At 48.6% G+C, this 25,957-nt stretch overlaps 1 protein-coding gene across 5 annotated transcripts in view; it reads right to left on the reverse strand.

Annotated features, from left to right (window-relative positions):
- The window catches only part of mipol1 (mirror-image polydactyly 1), a 178,450-nt gene that overhangs the window by 77,537 nt on the left and 74,956 nt on the right, over window positions 1-25,957 (reverse strand). For 4 of the 5 annotated variants that reach the window (XM_061743488.1, XM_061743487.1, XM_061743485.1 and 1 more), the window contains 3 exons: window positions 24,326-24,359; window positions 24,082-24,252; window positions 10,778-10,831 (listed from right to left, as the gene is read on the reverse strand). In XM_061743488.1, the coding sequence (XP_061599472.1) occupies window positions 10,778-10,831; window positions 24,082-24,252; window positions 24,326-24,359 (259 nt within the window). The remainder of the gene's footprint in view (window positions 1-10,777; window positions 10,832-24,081; window positions 24,253-24,325; window positions 24,360-25,957) is intronic. The other variant, XM_061743486.1, reaches the window with a different exon arrangement.

Raw genomic sequence — 25,957 nt, forward strand, 5'->3', positions numbered from 1 at the left:
GGAGGAAGTTCAGGAACATGCAAGAAGCTCAGGAGCTTGGAGGAAGTTCAGGAACAAGGAAGAAGTTCAGGAGCTTGGAGGAAGTTCAGGAACAAGGAGAAAGTTCAGGAACAAGGAAGAAGTTCAGGAACAAGCGAGAAGTTCAGGAACATGGAGGAAGTTCGGGAACAAGGAGGAAGTTCAGCACTATGCAGGAAGTTCAGGAGCAAGCAAGAAGTTCAGGAACTTGGAGGAAGTTCAGGAACTTGGAGGAAGTTCAGGAACTTGGAGGAAGTTCAGGAACTTGGAGGAAGTTCAGGAACTTGGAGGAAGTTCAGGAACATGGAGGACGTTCAGGAACATGCAAGAAGTTCGCGAACATGGAGGAAGTTCGGGACCAAGCAGGAAGATCAGGAATTTGGAGGACGTTCAGGAACATGCAACACGTTCAGGAACATGGAGAAAGATCAGGAACATGCAAGATTTTCAGGAACACGGAGGACGTTCAGGAACATGCAAGATTTTCAGGAACACGGAGGACTTTCAGGAACTTGGAGGACGTTCAGGAACCTGGAGGAAGTTCAGGAACATGGAAGAAGTTCAGGAACACGGAGGAAGTTCAGGAACACGGAGGAATTTCAGGAACACGGAGGAAGTTCAGGAACATGGAGGAAGTTCAGGAACACGGAGGAAGTTCAGGAATACGGAAGAAGTTCAGGAACATGGAGGAAGTTCAGGAACTTGGAGGAAGTTCAGGAGCTTGGAGGAAGTTCAGGAACATGGAGGAAGTTTAGGGAACACGGAGGAAGTTCAGGAACACAGAGGAAGTTCAGGAACACAGAGGAAGTTCAGGAACATGGAGGAAGTTCAGGAACTTGGAGGAAGTTCAGGAGCTTAGGGGAAGTTCAGGAACATGGAGGAAGTTTAGGAAACATGGAGGAAGTTCAGGAACACGGAGGAAGTTCAGGAACATGGAAGAGGTTCAGAAGCTTGGAGGAAGTTCAGGGACAAGGAGGAAGTTCAGGAACTTGGAGGAAGTTCAGGAACTTGGAGGAAGTTCAGGAACATGGAAATTCAGAAGTTAAGGAACTAAAGGCTGAGTTATGCTTCTGCGTCAAAATGACGCCGTGCCTACGGCGTCTGGTTTTCGTCGACGCAGAGGACACGCCGTCACCTGCGCCGTCGCTGACGTGCACCTCCCGAAAATTGTAACTACGCGTCGAGGAGACGCCGACCACACGCAGACCGAGAGGGCTGTGATTGGTTCGTTTGAAAGCGAAGCATTTCCGGTTTCCGGTTTGAAGCAGTAGTGAACTTCCAGGGCTCTTTTCTTCGTTTATATGTGATTTTTTTTGTTTTGGTTTTTTGCACAATAGTTGTCCTTATTTCTTTGATTTACTGTGACCGGAAAAAGCCGGATAAACCATTCAGAAAAAGATCGCCAACTAGTGGCCGCGGGGGGTACTGCACCGCGACCAAATGGAGCGACGGAGAAGTCTGAAGGGTTCAGCACGGCGTCACGGCTGCGGCGTGTGCTCTGCGTCGGTGTGACGCAGAACCATAACTCAGCCTTTAGTGGAAATTCAAGAACTTGGAGGAAGTTCAGGAACATGCAAGAAGCTCAGGAGCTTGGAGGAAGTTCAGGAACAAGGAGAAAGTTCAGGAACATGGAGGAAGTTCAGGAACAAGCAAGAAGTTCAGGAACATGGAGGAAGTTCGGGAACAAGGAGGAAGTTCAGGACATTCAGGTAATTCAGGAACATGGAGGAAGTTCAGGAACATGGAGGAAGTTCAGGACTATGCAGGAGGTTCAGGAACTTGGAGGACGTTCAGGAACACGGAGGAAGTTCAGCAACATGGAAGAAGTTTATGAACATGGAGGAAGTTCAGGAACATGGAGGAAGTTCAGGAACATGGAGGAAGTTCAGGAACTTGGAGGAAGTTCAGGAACTTGGAGGAAGTTCAGGAACATGGAGGACGTTCAGGAACATGCTAGAAGTTCGCGAACATGGAGGAAGTTCGGGACCAAGCAGGAAGATCAGGAATTTGGAGGACGTTCAGGAACATGCAAGAAGTTCAGGAACTTGGAGAAATTTCAGGAACATGCAAGAAGTTCAGGAACACGGAGGAAGTTCAGGAACACGGAGGAAGTTCAGGAACATGGAGGAAGTTCAGGAACACGGAGGAAGTTTCCGAACACGGAGGAAGTTCAGGAACATGGAGGAAGTTTAGGAAACATGGAGGAAGTTCAGGAACACGGAGGAAGTTCAGGAACACGGAGGAAGTTCAGGAACTTGGAAGAAGTTCAGGAACTTGGAGGAAGTTCAGGAACATGGAGGAAGTTCGGTAACATGCAAGAAGTTCGGTAACATGGAAGAAGTTCAGTAACATGGAAGAAGTTCGGTAACACGGAGGAAGTTCAGGAACACAGAGGAAGTTCAGGAACACGGAGGAAGTTCAGGAACACAGAGGAAGTTCAGGAACATGGCAGAAGTTCAGGAACACTGAGGAAGTTCAGGAACATGGAGGAAGTTCAGGAACATGGAGGAAGTTCAGGAACTCGGAGGAAGTTCAGGAACATGCAAAAAGTTCAGGAACACCAAGAATGTTCAGGAACATGCAAGAAGTTCGGTAACATGGAAGAAGTTCGGTAACACGGAGGAAGTTCAGAAACATGGAGGAAGTTCAGGAACATGGAGGAAGTTCAGGAACTTGGAGGAAGTTCAGGAAACATGCAAAAAGTTCAGGAACACCAAGAATGTTCAGGAACATGCAAGAAGTTCGGTAACATGGAAGAAGTTTGGTAAAACAGAGGAAGTTCAGGAACACAGAGGAAGTTCAGGAACATGGAGGAAGTTCAGGATACACCGAGGAAGTTCAGGAACATGGATGACGTTCAGGAACATGCTGAAAGTTCGCGAACATGGAGGAAGTTTGGGAAAACTGAGTTAGTTAGGCACCATGCAGGAAGATCAGGAACTTGGAGGAAGTTCGGGAACATGTAAAAAGTTCAGGAACTTGGAGAAATTTCAGGAACATGCAAGAAGTTCAGGAACATGGAGGAAGTTCAGGAACATGGAGGAAGTTCAGGAACTTGGAGGAAGTTCAGGAACATGCAAAAAGTTCAGGAACACCAAGAATGTTCAGGAACATGTAAGAAGTTCGGTAACATGGAAGAAGTTTGGTAACACGGAGGAAGTTCAGAAACATGGAGGAAGTTCAGGAACATGGAGGAAGTTCAGGAACTTGGAGGAAGTTCAGGAAACATGCAAAAAGTTCAGGAACACCAAGAATGTTCAGGAACATGCAAGAAGTTCGGTAACATGGAAGAAGTTTGGTAAAACAGAGGAAGTTCAGGAACACAGAGGAAGTTCAGGAACATGGAGGAAGTTCAGGATACACCGAGGAAGTTCAGGAACATGGATGACGTTCAGGAACATGCTCAAAGTTCGCGAACATGGAGGAAGTTTGGGGAAACTGAGTTAGTTAGGCACCATGCAGGAAGATCAGGAACTTGGAGGAAGTTCAGGAACATGTAAAAAGTTCAGGAACTTGGAGAAATTTCAGGAACATGCAAGAAGTTCAGGAGCTTGGAGGAAGTTCGGGAACATGGAGGAAGTTTAGGAACATGGAGGAAGTTCAGGAACATGGAGGAAGTTCAGGAACACGGAGGAAGTTCAGGAACACAGAGGAAGTTCAGGAACATGGAGGAAGTTCAGGAACTTGGAGGAAGTTCAGGAGCTTGGAGGAAGTTCAGGAACATGGAGGAAGTTTAGGAAACATGGAGGAAGTTCAGGAACACGGAGGAAGTTCAGGAACACGGAGGAAGTTCAGGAACATGGAAGAGGTTCTGAAGCTTGGAGGAAGTTCAGGGACAAGGAGGAAGTTCAGGAACTTGGAGGAAGTTCAGGAACATGGAAATTCAGAAGTTAAGGAACTTAGTGGAAATTCAAGAACTTGGAGGAAGTTCAGGAACATGCAAGAAGCTCAGGAGCTCGGAGGAAGTTCAGGAAGAAGCAAGAAGTTCAGGAGCTTGGAGGAAGTTCAGGAACAAGGAGAAAGTTCAGGAACATGGAGGAAGTTCAGGAACAAGCAAGAAGTTCAGGAACATGGAGGAAGTTCAGGAACAAGGAGGAAGTTCAGGAGCTTGGAGTAAGTTCAGGAACATGGAGGAAGTTTAGGAAACATGGAGGAAGTTCAGGAACACGGAGGAAGTTCAGGAACACGGAGGAAGTTCAGGAACACGGAGGAAGTTCAGGAACAAGCAAGAAGTTCAGGAACATGGAGGAAGTTCGGGAACAAGGAGGAAGTTCAGGACTATGCAGGAAGTTCAGGAACAAGCAAGAAGTTCAGGACCATGCAGGTAATTCAGGAACATGGAGGAAGTTCAGGAACACCAAGAATGTTCAGGAACATGCAAGAAGTTCGGTAACATGGAAAAAGTTTGGTAACACAGAGGAAGTTCAGGAACACAGAGGAAGTTCAGGAACATGGAGGAAGTTCAGGATACACCGAGGAACATGGAGGAAGTTTGGGAAAACTGAGTTAGTTAGGCACCATGCAGGAAGATCAGGAACTTGGAGGAAGTTCAGGAACATGTAAAAAGTTCAGGAACTTGGAGAAATTTCAGGAACATCCAAGAAGTTCAGGAGCTTGGAGGAAGTTCAGGAACATGGAGGAAGTTTAGGAACATGGAGGAAGTTTAGGAACATGGAGGAAGTTCAGGAACACGGAGGAAGTTCAGGAACACGGAGGAAGTTCAGGAACACGGAGGAAGTTCAGGAACATGGAGGAAGTTCAGGAACTTGGAGGAAGTTCAGGAACACTGAGGAAGTTCAGGAACACTGAGGAAGTTCAGGAACACTGAGGAAGTTCAGGAACACAGAGGAAGTTCAAGAACATGGAGGAAGTTCAGGAACATGAACGAATGGCGGCTGATCACAAATGTGGAAGGCACTTATGTAGATACTCTATATATGAATGCTATATATGATCTTCTGAGCTCTGTGTGAGTTTAGAACTACATCAACAACCTGTTTCCATGCAAGGGTCACCAATCCTGGTCCTCGAGGGCCGGTGTCCTGCATGTTCTACATGTTTCCCTGCTGGTTTCAGCTGTACTAGTCTGGGTTTCTACTAGCCCTGGTTTCAGTTCTACTCGTCATTGTTTCAGCTCTACTAGTGCAGGTTTATACTAGCCTTGGTTTCAGTTCTACTAGTCCGCGATTATACTAGGCCTCCTTTAACTAGTCCTGGTTTCATCTTTACTAGTCCGGGTTTATACTAGTCCTGGTGTCAGTTCTACTAGTCCTGGTTTATATTAGTCCAGGTTTATACTGGTCTTTGTTTCAACAAGTCCTGTTTTCAGATGTTTGCCCAGAGACACTATAAATTCAGATTTTTGGCCAAATTTCATCAGAATGAATGTAAAGTAACATTAATTAGCTTTGTAGGTTAGTACAAGTTCAGTCAGCCAAGTTAAAATAGCTAACATAATAAGGTGGGCGTGTTCCAGGTGGTTTCCCTGTCCCCTTTGTTCTGCCCATTTACAACATGGCACCGTGCAGTACAATTAAAGAGGCTTTGAAAGCATCCTTCAGAAGCTTGTGGATGACACCAAAGGAGGTGTGTCCAGTTCTTTTACAAAGTCTATGCTCTGCAGGTGTGTCCAGGTATCTGTGGGCGTGCCCAGGTGTTTGTGAGTCTCTGCAGGTGTCATCGTACTGCATTAACATTGAGCCACTGTTGTGTTATTTGTTCATCGTCATTTACACACACAAACTAAATATAAATGTTCTATGGAACACCAAGACTGAGCTCAGGTGCTGCAGTGAACCTGGAACATAGTAGATGTCCTGCAGCTCCTCCCACCTCGTTCTGATGAACCTTGGCGTACATGATGCCGTTCTTTCCTGCTTCTGTGCTGAAACCACGTGGAAGTGGACTCCAGCTGGGATGACAGGCCTGATCCTGACTTCCCCCTCTTCCTCCCCCTCTATTCTAATTAAAGCCATCAAGGTCTGATAGTTTAAAGTGGCACATCAAAAGAGGAGACAAACCCAGAGAGTCAATATGTGTCTTCTCCAGTGGGGCCGGAGGAGACCTTCAAAAGAGCAGCCCCACTTATTAATCAGAATCATTTCCAAATGAGGTGATCAGCAGGCGGCAGCGACCGTGCTGCCCTTTAACATGAGGAACAAGGGAGGGAGGACTGGAAAGGGGAGGTAATAAAACCAACGGACCTTTAACACATGGGGGGCGGGTTATACAGACAGGGGAGGAGGGGGAAGAGATAACAAGAGGAATCTATAATGACCATGAAGGAGGAGAGGGGAGGAGATGGACCAGGAGCTGTGAAGGGAGGAAGATGGGGAAGGTGGGAGGAAGGTACTCTGACCTTTAATGTGGAGGGGGAGGTAAGGAGGGGGGGCAAGGAATCCGTCCTCACACAAAAATTCAGATGTGAATTTCTCCACAGACAGGAAGCAGTTCTGGAGAGGAGAGATATTAGGCATGACTTCACCAGTGTCTCATGGTTCTGGAGGAGTTCTTGGCCGTACTGTCCAACGTTGTTTCAGGTCATTGATGTTTTGGACGTTCACGTTTACACAGCTCTCTAAAGCTCCCACCACACCATCTCAACCAGGTCCGGACTTTGATCAGGTCATTCCAGAACCTAGATTCTTTTGTTTTCAATCATTCTGATGTCGATCTGCTGCTGTGGTCGGGATCATTTCCTGTCACGTGGCAGAGGCTGGGAGGGTGAGGGAGGAATTCTGGGATGATAAGGAAGTCTGGAGCTGGAAGTCTGTGCTGGTCTGGGTTAGATCCAAATGTAGATCTGGAGAACGGGTCTTCTGCTCTCAGGAACCGTTACTGTGGCAACTTCCAGTTTGGGTTAAAGAGGCCTACACCACCTCCACCTTTAAAACCAAACTTTAAACATTAGTGTTAGTAAACCTCTAGTTAGTGTAACTCTAGTGTGTTAGAGCCAGTAGTCATAACTGCAGATACAGGACCAGACTAGAGCAGCTGGTCTGAAACAGAGTTTCATCCTGGATATGCTGCTGTAGAGCTACGCTGCATGCCCATCATCCTTCCTTCTCTTTCTTTTCTCAGTTATTAATTATAAGTATCTCATAGCCATCATTGTTCTCCATTGTTCTTGTAGTTTGTTGTGCTGGTCTGGCCCCTCCTTTTCTCTTCTGTGCATGTTTGCAGGCCAGAGCTTTAGGAGCTGCATGCTGACCTGCAGCCCCCCCCCTCGGATCATCCCACTGCTGCTTCCACCTGTCTGTATGGATGTCCGGTAGATGCTTGCTGACATCCTGACCTGCAGCCCCACCCTCTGACCACCTCAGTGTCTGCTGTATACATTTGCTTATATAGTCATCCTTGTCTACCAACATACCATTGTGTCTGTGTCTCCCCTTTCTCCGTTCCTCATTCCCTCTGTCCGTTCTCTTTTTTCCTGCTCTGTACAGCTGGTCTTCAGCAGGATGATACAGGTCCTGATCGAAGTTTGTCCCTTCCTAAAGGGGTTTTCCTTGCCATTGTTTATGTAATAATTACTCAGGGGTCATGTTCTGGGTCTCTAGAGATGACTTGTGTCGTAAAAGACGCTTAATAAATAAAAATGAATTGAATTGAGTGTCAGAAAAGTATTTTAAAGTTGTCCAGGACAAATACGGGTCCAGGAGGTGAACGGGATAACGACACATACTGACATGTATGAGGTCCAGGACTTGTACAGAGTCCAGGACTTGTACAGGGTCCAGGTCTTGTTCGAGATCTGGGATGTGTATAATTGAAGCATGGGATGAACAGCGGGATTGTCATGGTGATGGACAGGTGGAGGGGCGATGTCAGGCAGGAGTCCTAGCACGATAGGTCCTGGTCATTTACTGGGTCATTTTCCAGACTTGCAGGACGAAATCCAGCAGAAGTGGAGACCAAATGTTCTAACATGAAGCTCCTCCACAAAAACAGCTGCGGACACTGAGGCAACAGAGGAGAGGTGGAAGTCAAAGCTCATTGTCTGGTGTTTGGCTGCCGAGATGAGGGGGGCAAACTTCAGGACTTCATCTGACTATCTGCAGAAGAGGAACGTCACAGATTCCCACAAATACCCCACAGCTACTATCAGGAGCCCCCACTGCAGTTTCTTTTTACTTCTGAAGTCTTCGGTGTCCTTTCAGGATGATTGAATTTATTTTCCTGCACCAATATAGAAGGACAAAACAGTTTTGGTGTTTGTGGAAACTTGCTGCTGAGAACACAGGGACTGAAAGGTTCTGCTCCAGAGATGACCATCGCCAGTCTGGTTCAAAGCTCTGGTTTCAGGTTAAAGAGGTTGGGTGAACAGTTGGGTCCAGTTCAAAGGTTGGTTCTAGTACCAGAGAGCCCTGTGTTCTGGTTCCTGGTGTTAGTCTGATGGCAGATGCTGGTGTTTCTGTGTAAATGAAAGCTCTGCTGGTTCTAATCCCCCCGGAGCCCCTCGGTCTAATTAACAGGCTTCAGGAGGATCCACAGAGCAGCGCTACATTAATAACGAAATTTAATTTATTTGGGGCGAAAAAGGGAGCTGGTGGGGCAGAATCTCCTGCAGCATTTACTGATTCTGCTGAAATTAAGATGCCAGAGTGAAACAGAATCCTCGCTGGAGGATTTTATCTGAATCCAGAGCAAATAAACAACTTATTAAATACTGTCATAAAAGAATGATTCAATGAATGAATGAATAAATTACTGAAAGACAGACAACACCAGATCCTGGGAGTCAACCAGGAGCTGCTGGTATAAAAATTAACTTTTTAGAAAATTAGATCAGGATATTCAAGAGAAGATATCCGGTTGGAACTGTTATAAATGTATACAGGAACGACAGAGAGGTGAAGACTTGCAGAGAACCACAACCACAACTGAAGGTCCTGGTTTACTGGGCCAACTCAGAGACTGTTGAAGAACAAACGAACAAACACACCTGGAAGCTGGCAGCCCACCTTATGTCGGTCACTAGCTACTAGCTATTTTAGCTTGGCTTAGCTCATGTTAACCTATGATGCTAATTAATATTGCTTTACATTAATTCCGATCAAACCTGTTCAAACATCCTCAAGTGTTGCTTCCAAAAACACTAGCGCTGAAACGCGGACTAGCAGAGCTCTGTCGGACCAGAACCTGCATTGCGTTATGACTTCGTCCTGGAGGGATTTTTGGCTAGACGGAACGCGTGGGTAAAATATGGGGCAAGACACAGTAAAAAGCTACGGGCTGGGAATCAAACTTGCACCACCTGCACAAGGCCTCCATATATGGTGTGCCCGCCCAACAGACCGAGCTATCCAGGTATGAACAATGAAGTTCAGCTCAGGAGTTAGGTAGGTAAAGTGATGATAGCTAACCACTGGCTATGATGGCTGTAGATTCAGAAGACCATGCCCCTATATATATATATATATATATATATATATATATATATATATGTATATATATATATATATATATATATATATATATATATATATATATATATATATATGTATATATATATATATATATATATATACATACATATATATACATACATATATATATATATGTATATATATATATATATATACACATACATACATACATACATACATACATACATATATATATATATATATATATATATATATATATATATATATATATATACACACATACACAAAGAGAGAGGGAGGGATGGAGGGACGGACAGCTAGATGACCCATGACACCCACTTTTCTATCATCCTTTTTTTTGTTTGTCTTATGTTAGCATGTCTGTCCTTTTTACTGCAACACAATTCACCACTAAGGCACATCACACAAACCGTACAGTCATCACCACACTGCACACACTGCACCCATCACTGTGTGGTCTTTCTGTCTGGTCGTTTCATGTTTCACATTGGTCATTTTGGTCTCTGTCAGAATCAGGGATTCAAGTGTTAAGACATGTTAGATGAGATTGTCAATGAGGACTTTTTACCATGGGCATTACTAGAGAACAACTCGTTGGATTCAGAACTGCATTTTTCTTTTTATTATAATTTTTCTTTGGTATTAACTTGGCGTTTGGAGGTTCCTCAAGGTTTCATTCTGGGCCTCCTGTTATTTTCACTTCCCACGCTTCTGTTGGGAGCTAGTTAAATGAAATATTTCCTTCCACTGCTTCACTGGTCATCCTTATTTATTTCCTTGTTACTTAAACTTCAGAAACTGTCGTCGTCATTTATTAAACTCTTTCAGGAACCAGAAAACCTAGATGAAGCCTGGCACTAAATCTCGATTAAAACAAGGCTGAAGTGATTTGGATAATCAATTGCTCTGTTCTGTGGACTGCATGTACTTGCTGCCAGTAGAAATCTGGCTGTGGCTCCTCACTGTTGGGATAAATGAATCAGTTCAGTCATTACATCAACTCAAGAGTGATTACCCTAACCCCTCTAAATCTAATCACAAACCTAACTGTTAACCTAAACACACCCAACCCTGTCATCAGATACGGAACCCTAACACATAAACCAGAAACTTCACCCTAATCCCCCCTTAACACCCCTAAACTGACCTGGAAAAGGTTCCACACATCTTATCCATGTTCATACCACTGTAAAAGTGGATTCAGTAGATGACACCTAAAAACACACCTCAACCCATTTTCTGTTAGCAGACATTAATTTTGTTATATTTAGATATGTGGTGAGTTTTATATTTAAAACACCACCTTAGTACAATAATTAAAGAAAAACAAAGAAGGAATGAGAGTTTACCTGGCTCGCCTGCTGCTCCTTCACCTGCAGCAGGTCTTCTTCCAGCCGTTTACACTGCAGACACACAGGAACATCGGGTCAGAACCAGAACACAAGATGTTCTCGCATGCTACCGTTCCAGGTTCTAACAGGACAGGACCAGTCAGATCTAACTGGTCTATTACTGGCCTTGGCTGGTCTCATGCTGGACCTGACTGGTCTCATGCTGGACCTGACTGGTCTCATGCTGGACCTGACTGGTCTCATGCTGGACCTGACTGGTCTCCTACTACAGGACCTAATCCGTGTCCTCCTGGCCCTGGCTGGTCTCATGCCGGACCTGACTGGTCTCATGCCGGACCTGACTGGTCTCCTACAGGACCTAATCCGTGTCCTCCTGGCCCTGGCTGGTCTCATGCTGGACCTGGCTGGTCTCATGCCGGACCTCACTGGTCTCATGCCGGACTGACTGGTCTCCTACTACAGGACCTAATCCTTGTCCTCCTGGCCTTGGCTGGTCTCATGCTGGACCTGGCTGGTCTCATGCCGGACTGACTGGTCTCATGCTGGACCTGACTGGTCTCCTACTACAGGACCTAATCCGTGTCCTCCTGGCCTTGGCTGGTCTCATGCTGGACCTGGCTGGTCTCATGCCGGACTGACTGGTCTCCTACAGGACCTAATCCGTGTCCTCCTGGCCTTTACTTTTTTATTTATTTTTATTTAACCTTTATTTTACCAGGAAAATCCCTTGAGACTGAATCTCTTTTACGAGGGAGACCTGGCCAAGAGGCTTAACTGGTGCAACAACAATAAAATCAATTTAAAAACAACAACAACAACAAACAGTGCAAACAACATTACAATACCTTACATTAAAAATAGCAGGTGCACATTTCTGTTAGTTTCTGCTTAAGAAGAACCTTGAATTCACCCAAGGAGATGAGTCCAGAAAGTTGAAGAGAGTTCTGAATGTTGTTCCAGGACCAGGGAGCAGCGTAGGAGAAAGCTGCTTTGCCAAGTTCTGTATTAATCCTAGGGATTTTATACAGCTTCCGTGTGGAAGAGCGGGAGCTGTACACACTGTGAACTGGAGACAACAAGTTGGACAGATATGTGGGGAGTTTATTCAGAATGGCTTTGTAAATAAAAATAATCCAATGTTGTTGTCTCCTTTGGGTCAGTGAGGGCCAGGAGACCAGTGAATAGAGAACACAGTGATGTGTCCTAAACGCTGAGTTGGTAATAAAACGCAAAGCACTGTGATAAACTGTATCAAGGTAATGAAGCTTTGAGGAGGCAGCATGCATATAAATAATGTCCCCGTAGTCCAGAGTGCTTAAAAAAGTTGCCTGTACCAGTTTTTTCTTGGCAACAATGTTAAAACAGGTTTTGTTTCTATAATAAAACCCCAGCAAAGCCCTCAGTTTCTTTAGCAGATGAGACACATGTTCTGAAAATGACAGTTTGTCATCCAACCAGATACCCAGGTATTTATATGATGCTACTCTTTCAATAGTTTCTCCTCCTGTAGTTTGTATTCCAGGATGGATGATGTTGGTTGAACGGGTTCTGGTAAAAGTCATAAATTTGTTTTTTTTGGCGTTGAGGACCAACTTTAGTTCAGTCAGTGATGTCTGGAGCTGTTCAAAAGCAGACTGGAGATCATTGATGGCTTGGGAAAGAGAGGGGGCGATCGAATGAATAACTGTGTCATCTGCGTAAAGATGGATTTTTGCACTGTTCAGATTCCTCCCGATGTCATTAATAAAAACTGTAAATAGGACAGGAGCCAAAACAGAACCTTGAGGGACCCCATTGGAAATTGTGATAAAGTCTGACTGGTGCCCATCTGTAGCTACACATTGGGTCCTGTCTGTAAGATAATTCCTGAACCAGTGAACAGCTGGGTCAGAAAAGCCAATATCTTTGAGTTTTTTAAGCAGTAATCCATGGTTAACAGAATCAAAAGCCTTGGTTAAATCAATAAACAGTACAGCACAGTGTTTCTTCTGGTCTAAAGCATTACAGATGTCATTAAGCACAGACATCGTTGCAGTTATGGTGCTATGTCCTGCCCTAAAACCAGACTGCGTTTCACACAGAATATTATTGTTTACCAAGTACTGTTTTATCTGAAAATTTACTTGAGATTCGAATATTTTAGCTAGAATTGGCAATTTTGAGATAGGGCGATAGTTGTTGAGATCAGTTGGGTCCCCACCTTTAAAAAGTGGCACAACAAAAGCTGATTTCCATATTGTGGGGATGATATTCATTTGGAGGCTCAGATTAAAAATATGAGAAATGGGTTCAGCAATAAAATCAGCTGCAGTTTTCAGGAGATAAGGGTCCTTGGATGGTCTCATGCTGGACCTGACTGGTCTCATGCTGGACCTGACTGGTCTCATGCTGGACCTGGCTGGTCTCCTACAGGACCTAATCCGTGTCCTCCTGGCCTTGGCTGGTCTCATGCTGGACCTGGCTGGTCTCATGCCGGACTGACTGGTCTCCTACAGGACATAATCCGTGTCCTCCTGGCCCTGGCTGGGGTTATACTGGGCCTTCATGCTGGATTCACACAGCAGTGTTGCAGCAACGCATGTCAGAGTCCAGACCTCCCTCATTCCATCTGTCCTCCAGATCTTCTGAGGTTCACTCAGCAGATCCCCCCCTAAGCTTTTCCAGATCCAGATCAGCTGAGAAACAATTCCCCATAGGGGCATCAAGGAGACCTAACCAGGTGAACCTCCTCAACGGGCTCCTTGGTTTTATTATGATCGTACGGGTTTGTGAATGTTTATGGGCAGCGTTAGTGCATCATTACACTCTGCTTTTCTTGTTTGTATTTTAAGAACCGACACAAACTTAAGTTCTACTTAAGTTCTACTTAAGTTTGTGGATGAAAAACGGCTCCTCGTTCCGCTTTATTGTCACGCGTATTATATACTGACGGATTAAGACCAATGTACACGTGTATTGAGTTTTACACATTGTGGATGTCCACGATCACCTCTCTCATAAGTATAACAATGTGAACAATATAAACTTATATTTAAAACATGAAACATCACAATCCGATTCTTCCGCTGCAGAAAGACAACTTGTGCCAACGTGATTATCGAGGTGCTAACGTGAGAAATTAAGAGAAAAGTTGCTGTAACTCGGAGTGTTGCATCCGCAGGAGGAGAGACCGGTCCAGGTCCTGGTCCAGGTCCTGGGAGGAGAGACCGGTCTAGATCCGGTCTAGTCCATCACCGGAGAAACACTTTCTGGACCTGCAGCTCCTGCAGCTGACTAATATCAGACTCTGAAAGTTGCCTAAACATTCAATAAAAACTTTATTCATCATTGCTGATTCACATCAGTTCATACCAACCAACCTTTCAGAGACATCTTAGTTTTATTTTAAAAGACAACTTTACAGAACCGGTTTATCACTGCAAAATGTATTTGAATGTTTTTCTGTCCAGACACAGTTATGGGATGTTTTAGGATCTGGCTTTTATCTCCAGTAGTCGTCCCATACGGTCGTCATGGTGACAGAGATGTCTGACCTGTAGCAGCTCCAGAAAGATCATGTGGGTCTGAACCGGAGCAGCTGGTCCAGTTCAGGACAGAGATCCAGAAGATCCTCTTGGTACCTGAACCAGCTGATGGTCCAGTCTCAGTCCTGGACCAGCAGATCCAGACTAAACCAGCTGATGGTCCAGTCTCAGTCCTGGACCAGCAGGTCCAGACTAAACCAGCTGATGGTCCAGTCTTAGTCCTGGACCAGCAGATCCAGACTAAACCAGCTGATGGTCCAGTCTTAGTCCTGGACCAGCAGATCCAGACTAAACCAGCTGATGATCCAGTCTTAGTCCTGGACCAGCAGATCCAGACTAAACCAGCTGATGGTCCAGTCTTAGTCCTGGACCAGCAGGTCCAGACTAAACCAGCTGATGGTCCAGTCTTAGTCCTGGACCAGCAGGTCGGTATGATCTGATCATCAGCAGGTTCCTCTAACGGAGCCAAAGCTCCATCAGGATTTGCTGGTTCCATCGTTGAGCTCCTTTAGTTGTTTGTTCAGATCATGTGGTTGATTGTGAGATTGTTGCAGCTCCACTCTTGTGTAACTTATCTGGTGATGTGGGGACTGTCGTGTCCTTCATGTGGTCGTGAACTTATTGTTGACGTCACGTTTCCTCATATTCTGCACTTCACTGCATCACCAGTGAGTGTCGCCAACGGACAAAACCTCAGAAAAGTGCGTACGCCAGCCTTGGTGTGTGCGTGAAAGACCGCAACTTCCTTGGTGTGTGCGTGAAAGACCGCAACTTTCTACGTTCAAATCAATTTTCGATCATACGACTGTGAGTGTAGAAAGTGGCGTACACACGTTTTTTGTGCGCCGCACGTTTTGATCATGAGGCCCCTGGTGACCTAAACCCTGGACCAGAGAAGCTGAAACCAGCACCAGAGGAGCTGAAACCAGGACCATTTTAGGTGAAACCAGCCCCAGAGGAGTTGGCACCAGGACCAGAGGACCTGAATCCACAACCAGAGCTGAAACCAAGACTCGGGGAGCTGAAACCAGGATTACGTGAGCTGAATACAGAACCAGAGGAGCTGAAACCAGCACCAGGGCTGAAACCAGGACATGAGGAGCTGACAAGGGGACAGAGGAGCTGAAACCAGGACCAGAAGAGCTGAATCCAGGACCGGAAGAGCTGAATCCAGGACCAGAAGAGCTGAAACCAGGACCAAAGGATCTGAATCCAGGACCAGATGAGCTTAAACCAGGACCAGGGCTGAAACCACCACCAGAGCTGAAACCAGGACAAGAGGAGTTGAAACAAGGACCAGGGGAGCTGAATCCAGGTCTAGGAAAGGGCCAGGACTGAACTTGTTTCAGATATTGCGGGCTTGTGGTCCAATTAGTCGACCTGAAAAGGTCCTAAAATGATACGAAGGGAAAAGCAACTTGACCAGTAGATGCAGTTGCTGGTGGTTAGTCCTGTCAAGTCCTGTTAGTTAGCAGCCTTCAACCAGGTTGACGATGGCTGCCTCATGCCCGCGAACCCTTCCAGACCAAACAAGAACCCCCAGACCAACAGAGAACCTTTTTAGATCAAACCAGAACCTTCTAGACCAACCCACAGCCTCCCAGACCAACCCAGAACCTTCAAGACCCACCCAAAACCTCCCAGACCAATCCTGAACCTCCCACCTAAGCCAGAACCTTCAAGACCAATCCAAAACCTCCAAGATGAACCCATAACCTCCCATATAAACTCAGAACCTCCCAGACCAACCAAAACCTCCCAGACCAAGCCAGAACCTTCAAAACCAATCCAAAACCTTCAGGACCAACCCACAACCTCCCAGACGAACCCAGCACCTCCCAGGTTAACCTGGAACCTCCCATGACAACCCAAAACCTCCCAGTCTAAGCCAGAATCTTCAAGACCAATCCAGAACCCCACAAACCAACCCACAACCTCCCAGACCAACCCAGAACCTTCAAAACCAATCCAGAACCTTCAAGACCAATGCACAACCTCCCAGACAAACCCAGCACCTCACAGGCCAACACAGAACCCCCAGACCAACCCATAACCTTCAAAACCAACAAAGAACCTTCAAGACCAACTTAAGACCTCTTACACCAACCCATTACCATGCAGACCAACTCAGAACCTCCCAGACATACCCAGAATCTTGAAGATCAACCCAGAAACGTCAAGACCAATCCAGAACCATCAAGACAAATCCATAACCTCCCAGACCAACCCATAACCTCCCAGACCAACCCAGAACCCCCCAGACCAACCCAGAACCTCCCAGACCGACTCAGAATCTTGAAGATCAACCCAGAAACGTCAAGACCAATCCAGAACCCCCCAGACCAACCCAGAAGCCACCAGACCAATCCATAACTTCCCAGACCGACTCAGAATCTTGAAGATCAACCCAGAAACGTCAAGACCAATCCAGAACCTTCAAGACAAATCCAGAACCCCCCAGACCAACCCAGAAGCCACCAGACCAATCCATAACTTCCCAGACCAATCCATAACTTCCCAGACCAATCCAGAACCTCCCAGACAAACCCACAACCTCCAATACCAACCCAGAACCACCCACACCAAACCAGAACCTTCAACACCATCCCAGAACCTCTGAGACCAACCCAGAAACTCGCATACCAAACAAAAACCTTCCAAATTAACTCAGAACCTCAAGACCAATCACAAACCTTTTAATACCGACACAAAATCTCCCAGACTAACCCAGAACCCCCAAACCAACCCAGAAACTCCTATACCAACCCAGAACCTCCCAAACCAACCCAGAAACTCCTATACCAACCCAGAACCTCCCAAACCAACCCAGAAACTCCCATACCAACCCAGAACCCCCCAAACCAACCCAGAACCCTCCAGACCAACCCAAAAACTTCAAGACCAACCCAGAACCTTCAAAACCAACCCAGAACCTCCCAGACAAACCGAAAACCCCCCAGACCACCAGAGAACCTCCCAGATCAACCCAGAACCTTCAAGACCACCCACGAACCTCTCAGACCAACACGGAATCTCTCAGACGACACATAATCTCGAAGATCAATCCAGAAACTTCAAGACCAAACCAAAACCACCCAGACCAACCACGAGCTTTCAAGACCAACCCAGAACCTCTCAAACCAACCCAGAACCCTCCAGACCAACCCACAACTTCCCATACCAACACAGAACCTTCAAGACTAACCCAGAACCCCCCAGACCAACCAAAAACCTTCAACACCAACCCAGAACCTACAAGACCAATCCAGAACCTCCCAGACCAACCTAGAACCCCCCAGATCAAACTGGAACCTCCCAGACCAACTCAAGACATTCAAGACCAATGCAGAACCTTTAAGCCAAACCCCAAACCTTCCAGACCAACCCAGAACATCCCAGACCAAGCCAGAACCCTCCAGAACAACCCAGGACCTTCAAGACCAACTCAGGACCTCTCACACCAACCCATTACCTTCCAAACCAACCCAGAACCTCCCACACCAACGCAGAACCTCCCAGACCAACGCAGAACCTCCCACACCAACGCAGAACCTCCCACACCAACGCAGAACCTCCCAGACCAACGCAGAACCTCCCAGACCAACGCAGAACCTCCCAGACCAAGCCAGAACAACCCAGGACCTTCAAGACCAACTCAGGACCTCTCACACCAACCCATTACCTTCCAAACCAATCCAGAACCTCCCACACCAACGCAGAACCTCCCACACCAACGCAGAACCTCCCACACCAACGCAGAACCTCCCAGACCAAGCCAGAACAACCCAGGACCTTCAAGACCAACTCAGGACCTCTCACACCAACCCATTACCTTCCAAACCAATCCAGAACCTCCCACACCAACGCAGAACCTCCCAGACCAACGCAGATCCTCCCACACCAACGCAGATCCTCCCACACCAACGCAGAACCTCCCACACCAACGCAGAACCTCCCACACCAACGCAGAACCTCCCACACCAACGCAGAACCTCCCAGACCAACCCAGAGCCCCTCAGACTTACCTAGAACCTTCAATACAAACCCAGAACCTCCCAGACCAACCCAGAACCTTCAACACAAACCCATAATCTTCAAGACCAACCCAGAACCCCCCAGACCAACCCAGAACCTTCCCAAACAGGTGGGTTCTTAAAAAGTCCTCTAAACACCTGCGTGCTTGTGGGAATCAAACCAGGGAATCAAACGCTGCAGATGAGCTTCACCACCTTTATTAAAGTGTAGTCACGGCTGATATCGGCTGTAATTACCCGAATCAGATCAATAAGGAGCAGGACGCTCCAGCTGATGCATGTACGGCCGCTCTCAGGGACAGCCCCCCCCTTCTAATATTTCCCAGAATCCTCCGCTGCCAGGGGAGATAATCCCTGAGAGATGAGGAGAGGGAGCGAGGGATTGGTGAGTGGTGGGAGGGTGGTAGGGATCCTCCAGCATGGAGTGCTCTCTCTCCTTGTCTCCTCCTTGGAGGATTATGGCGGCATTTGAAACATATTTCACGGCGGCGCAGCAGCAGAGCGGGGACGGGATTAAGGTGTTACTGTGGAGGGGTGGTGTTAACACAAAGGGGAGGAGTGTTAAAAGATGGGGGAGCAGGAATATTGAGGGGTTAGTGACATGATGCTGATCCACAGCTGAATGGTGAGGTGAACGGTCATGGAGGCAGTGGGGGGGTTAAGGTGTGAGTTTAGAGCCAACCCAGGGGAGATTCTGAAGGTCCGCTTCACAACTGGAGGTACAGGACCAGGATCATCTGTCAAAGCCACTCCTCTCAACATCCGCCTCATCTTCCTGATATAGACAACGAGTGTTTCAGGTGCCAGGGAGATACAGGTGTAAGGGGGTACCAAGCCCTCAGTTCCATACACAGCAAAGAAAAAATCCAGGTCCTCTACTGACTGGATCCAGACCTGCGGTTCCTCTACCAACCACTCAGGTCTAGATCCAAACCTGCAAGTCCTTTGCCAACCACTAGGGTCTGGATCCGGACCTGCAGGTCCTCTACCCACCACCAAGGTCTGGATCTAGGGGCTACAGGGTTTGGTAACAGATGGTGGAATCCTGGACATGTTAAAGTCCCGGACACACCAACTCGACAGCCGACCGTCAGCAGAAAAGCAGTCGGACTGAAAGTCTGCTCCGGTCTCCCTGAGTTGGTCATAAAAATACTTCCAAACACAACAACCCAACGCCGACTGGAGCGAACGTTCTGCACGTGCACAAGGTATAATACCCCCCCATAACTGCAGGCGGCGCTAGTCTGTGTTGTCACCCAGAAACAAAAGGAAAGTACAACAACATGACGGATCGCTCTAGTCTAGAGTCCTGAACTGAGGCCGCTGTCATCAGTCAGTGTTTTCACATCTGATAGAAGTCAAGAAAGATCGAAAATACGACGCTAATAATGAAAATATAACACAATCAAACACAATCGGACCGATGCCATGATAAGAGTGTAGTGGAGCGCCTGTGCCGTCGCTGTTTAGCTAGTAAGTTTGCCATCATCAGTTCCGGTTAACTCTGATTCGCTAGTCAAGGGCTAGCACTCCACCAATCAGATTGGTCATAGAGGCCGACGGTTAGTGGACGATTTTACATTTGGGCCAAAATGAACGCAGACGCCGACAGACGACTGTACAGGACACATCAGCCGACTCGAGGCACCGACCTCACCCCACTGCCTGACCTCGCCAAACCTTGCCCGACGGCCAATTATCGGGTTGGTGTGTCCCGGCCTTTCCGTGAAGAACTGTCTCTGGACGCTCTGAATTCCTGTCCACGTTGTCACCTGAGAGAGCTCGAACCTTCAAACAACTGTCTCGCTGTGTACCTGTGACACCGGTCATGAAAGATTAGAAAACAGATGGTGGAAAGGCGCTTCCAACTTCAACTCAAACAGGTAACGTGTGACGAAGGGCGGGGTCTGCTGGAGGTCGGGTGGCTCTGGAAGCCCACGGGGGAAAGTGTGACCCATGTGTGACTGTTCATCTGTCTGTTCCTGTAGTCTGCCACCGGACCTCCCAGGATGCAGTGGGCATGTTTCCTGAACCCCTCCCTCCTCTCTCTGTACATTTGCTAATCATCTGTCTGCTTTATCTCCCAGAGTTCTTCTGTTTATGTTTTTGAAGGACCTCTTCATCATCTCACCCTCTCAGTCGTTTCGTTCTTCCTTGATAGTGGTTGCCATGGCCACCGGTGTTTGCCTGTTCTGCAGAGGCACGGTTACCATGGTTACAGCGGTCCATCAGTCACAGCAAGGGAAGGGATGAAGGTTTCTGATCCCATTCTTCATCTGAGACACACCGGGAGGGGCGGGGCTTCTAAGCCCACCACCTGCCGCAAAGCATGCTGGGAGCACACCCCATCTTCAGATTCAATTGCCCCACTCTCTGCCTCCCCCTCATCCCAGCATCAGTCAAACTCCTCATCTTTTTTCATTTCCAGCATCCCCCTTCCCTCCCCCCACCCCCACAGAGAGCGGGATATGAATTGTGGGTAATAAATCCAGCACTCCGCAGGTTTTGGTAATAAACTCTGTGAACTGAACTTCGATCATAATCAGCCTCCAGAGGAGAGAGGAGGGAAAATCTAGTTTTTTATTCTTCAAACTGGAAAGAGTTGAAGCAAGAAAAGGCAAAGCTGTGAAAGTCTGAGGAACAGATCAAGACGACGGTGACTGACAGATCTGAGCAACAGATCCAGGTACCCCGGGTCAGGCGGGTTCTGGGCTCAGAGGTGGAACCTTAAACGTCTTAACACCCTCCATTAACATCTTAATTTGTTTTCACTGTAAACCACACCAGTTTAACCCACTCCCACAAAAAGCTCCAGGTCACCAGCAAACCTCTTCAGTACCTAAGTCCTACAAACGGGGGTCAAGAGTATTTGATCAGACCAGGATCCAGACTAGAACCATCGCTTTCAAGTCTTTCCAACTTCTCTGCAGGGAATATCCATGAGATGACCTTCATCCTTTAGAGGACCTCGCTGCAAGAACCATGTCCACACGAGCTGGGACCCAGGCGTCAGGAACCAGACGCCGGGAACCAGACGCTGGGAACCAGACGCTGGGAACCAGACGCTGGGAACCAGACGCTGGGAACCAGACGCTGGGAACCAGACGCTGGGAACCAGATGCTGGGAACCAGACGCTGGGAACCAGATGCTGGGAACCAGATGCTGGGAACCAGACGCTGGGAACCAGACGCTGGGAACCAGATACTGGGAACCAGATACTGGGAACCAGATACTGGGAACCAGACGCTGGGAACCAGATGCTGGGAACCAGATACTGGGAACCAGATACTGGGAACCAGACGCTGGGAACCAGATACTGGGAACCAGATACTGGGAACCAGACGCTGGGAACCAGATACTGGGAACCAGATACTGGGAACCAGACGCTGGGAACCAGACGCTGGGAACCAGACACTGGGAACCAAATACTGGGAACCAGATACTGGGAACCAGACGCTGGGAACCAGGCGGTAGGAACCAGACGCTGGGAACCAGACGCTGGGAACCAGACACTGGGAACCAAATACTGGGAACCAGATACTGGGAACCAGATACTGGGAACCAGATACTGGGAACCAGACGCTGGGAACCAGACGCTGGGAACCAGATACTGGGAACTAGACGCTGGGAACCAGGCGGTAGGAACCAGACGCTGGGAACCAGATACTGGGAACCAGACGCTGGGAACCAGACGCTGGGAACCAGGCGGTAGGAACCAGGCGGTAGGAACCAGATACTGGGAACCAGACGCTGGGAACCAAATACTGGGAACCAGATACTGGGAACCAGACGCTGGGAACCAGACGCTGGGAACCAGACGCTGGGAACCAGGCGGTAGGAACCAGACGCTGGGAACCAGACGCCAGGAACCAGACGCCGGGAACCAGATACTGGGAACCAGACGCTGGGAACCAGGTGGTAGGAACCAGACGCTGGGAACCAGACGCTGGGAACCAGACGCTGGGAACCAGACGCTGGGAACCAGATACTGGGAACCAGACGCTGGGAACCAGATACTGGGAACCAGACGCTGGGAACCAGACGCTGGGAACCAGACGCTGGGAACCAGATACTGGGAACCAGACGCTGGGAACCAGACGCTGGGAACCAGACGCTGGGAACCAGATACTGGGAACCAGGCGGTAGGAACCAGACGCTGGGAACCAGACGCTGGGAACCAGACGCTGGGAACCAGATACTGGGAACCAGACGCTGGGAACCAGATACTGGGAACCAGACGCTGGGAACCAGATACTGGGAACCAGGCGGTAGGAACCAGACGCTGGGAACCAGGCGGTAGGAACCAGACGCTAGGAACCAGACGCTGGGAACCAGATACTGGGAACCAGACACTGGGAACCAGACGCTGGGAACCAGATACTGGGAACCAGACGCTGGGAACCAGATACTGGGAACCAGGCGGTAGGAACCAGACGCTGGGAACCAGGCGGTAGGAACCAGACGCTAGGAACCAGACGCTGGGAACCAGATACTGGGAACCAGATACTGGGAACCAGACGCTGGGAACCAGACGCTGGGAACCAGACGCTGGGAACCAGACGCTGGGAACCAGACGCTGGGAACCAGATACTGGGAACCAGACGCTGGGAACCAGATACTGGGAACCAGACGCTGGGAACCAGATACTGGGAACCAGACACTGGGAACCAGACGCTGGGAACCAGACGCTGGGAACCAGATACTGGGAACCAGACGCTGGGAACCAGATACTGGGAACCAGATACTGGGAACCAGACGCTGGGAACCAGATGCTGGGAACCAGACGCTGGGAACCAGACGCTGGGAACCAGACGCTGGGAACCAGACGCTGGGAACCAGACGCTGGGAACCAGACGCTGGGAACCAGATACTGGGAACCAGACGCTGGGAACCAGACGCTGGGAACCAGACGCTGGGAACCAGACGCTGGGAACCAGACGCTGGGAACCAGATACTGGGACCCAGACGCTACATGAAGTTCACTTGTTTGATGTAATGAAGGAAGAAAAGAAACCTGCAGTTCTTCTACTGGCCACTAGGGTCCAGATCCAAAACAGCTTGTCAGAGTACAAGTTGCTGGGTCCATTAGGTTTCAGGTGGAGTTGACTCCATCAGGATTCTGTCCATGGATGGGGTTTGATTTGACGGGTCATGTGGTCCTGTTGGAGTCATTGAGCCGGGACCTCCAACTCTGTGCAATTGTCCACAGTCAATAGTTACAGACCATGTTCCAGATCCAGTGTTTCATGTCAGGGTCTTGTTTATGAGTGAGGCAAGAAAGGAGCAGGAGATCTACAGGTGTACCAGTGTCCTCCTGGAGACCCGGAACCAGGAGGACCTGCTCTCCCATGGATGGGAGGGTGGTCAGACCCCTCTGATTAGACTGCTGGCCCCATGACCTCAACCAAGGTCAACCTGGATAAGAGGAAGATGAAGTAACTGACGGCTGTTGGCCTCCTGGTTTGGGAAAACTGAACCTTGATGGTTCCTAAAGGGCAGGGTCGTGGTTCCACAAGTATGTCCGACCTCAATTCCAGACCGTTTCTGAACTCCTTCAGGGCATTGGTGCACTAAAATTCTACATTTGTTCAGAGTTTCTGAAGACAATGAAGTTGTTCAGAAAATCCTTTTGGGTGTTTTAGCAAAGTTAATTTATTTATCTTGTTTTAGCAGTCGTCAAATAAACGATCCAGAAACAAAACCTCTGGTTCTGCTGAACATCACACGGATGAGGAGACCCACCTTGACCACACATTTGTCTCTCTCCTCCATCACAGCCTTCATCTCCTGCGCTGTGATGTCATTACGCCGTTGCCGTGCCAACCGCAGGTGCCGGACCAGAGCTGAGCCGAGCTGCTGCAGGTCCTGGACTGAGGAGGCTTCACAGACCTGCTGGACCAGTTCCTCCACGTCCTGAAACCCAGAGCCCAGAGTCAGAACCAGCAGAATCAGTTGGACCCAGCAGAAGCTGCAGGTGTGTCGTTACCGTGTCCAGGTCCTGCAGGGAGATTCCCTCCCACCTGAAAACACAAGCACACAGTCAGTCCCACGTTTCACCTGAGGTCACTGTCCAAACACCTGCAAGGAGTTCTGCAGGTTCTCTGCCGGCTCCTCTTCAGTCTCACGTACTGACCCGCTTGAGTCTGCGGTACCGGAGAATGCTCTGTTGCCTTGGTTTCCTCTCCTCGGGCAAGAACAAATGTGATGGATCTCCAGAACCTCAGAATGACCCCAGCAGTTCCAAACCAACCCAGAACCTCCCAGACCAACCCAGAACCTTCCAAATCAACCCAGAACCTCCCAGACCAACCCAGAACCTCCCAGACCAACCCAGAACCTTCCAAATCAACCCAGAACCTCCCAGACCAACACAGAACCTTCCAAATCAACCCAGAACCTCCCAGACCAACACAGAACCTTCCAAATCAACCCAGAACCTCCCAGACCAACACAGAACCCCCCAGACAAACCCACAACCTCGAATACCAGCCCAGAAACTCCCAGACCAACCCAGAACCTCCCAGACCAACACAGAACCTCCCAGACCAACCCAGAACCTCCCAGACCAACACAGAACCTCCCAGACCAACACAGAACCTCCCAGACCAACACAGAACCTCCCAGACCAACACAGAACCTCCCAGACCAACACAGAACCTCCCAGACCAACACAGAACCTCCCAGACCAACACAGAACCTCCCAGACCAACACAGAACCTCCCAGACCAACCCAGAACATCAAGAACAATCCAGGACATCCCAGACCAACCTAGAACCACCAGACCAACCCAAAACCTTCCAGAACAACCCAGAACCAACTCTGAGTCCCCCAGACAAACCAAGAACCCCCCAGACCCCAGCAGTTCTGCAGAGTTCTGGAGGCAGTAACGCTACATCATCACCATGGAAACAGGCATAACAGGACTCTCTCTGGAACCACAGTCTTGCAGGACGCCCCCCCACCATCATGGCCGTCAGATGACCTGAACGGCGTGCAGATGTGCAGTAATTTCCTACTGCTGTCCCTCAAGTCTGTCCAGGATCCGTCATTTTAAATTCATGCTCGGGTGAACAGAGCGGCGTGCAGCCGAGAGTGCGTCGGCAGTCATGATGGTGGACGTGCAGCTGGTAACTGGCTCATCTCCGGCTCATCTCCGGCGCTCCTCCTGGGGGCTCTTTTCATTTAGGCTGCTGCTGTTTTGCTGTAATAAAGTGTAATAAGGCGGCCGAGGCGTCTCCTCTGCAGGGAGCAGCAGGTAATGAAAGACGGCCGCCTCCAATAAAGCTCCTCTAACACCCTGCTTACGGCCCGGCGGCCTGGCTCAGCCCGACTCGGCTTGCTCCACGCCGTCATTAACACTCCCACTCACATCCACTCCACCGGCACCCGCAGCCGCTACCGCCATCAGGTGATCCCAGACTGAAGCCTTCGTCTGTAATTCCAGAGAAGTTTCACTCAGTCTTTGTGACAGACACACACGACACCTGGACCGCCACCTCCAACCCCAACACACGGTTCTGGACGCCGATGGCGGCGGATCGCTGCAGGTCAATGTTCAGTCGTCTTCATCGCCATCACAGAGATCAGTTGAGTTCAGGCCCCGCAGTCACATGATCA

Source organism: Cololabis saira, chromosome 16, assembly GCF_033807715.1.
Source record: "Cololabis saira isolate AMF1-May2022 chromosome 16, fColSai1.1, whole genome shotgun sequence".
Classification (NCBI taxonomy): domain Eukaryota; kingdom Metazoa; phylum Chordata; class Actinopteri; order Beloniformes; family Belonidae; genus Cololabis; species Cololabis saira.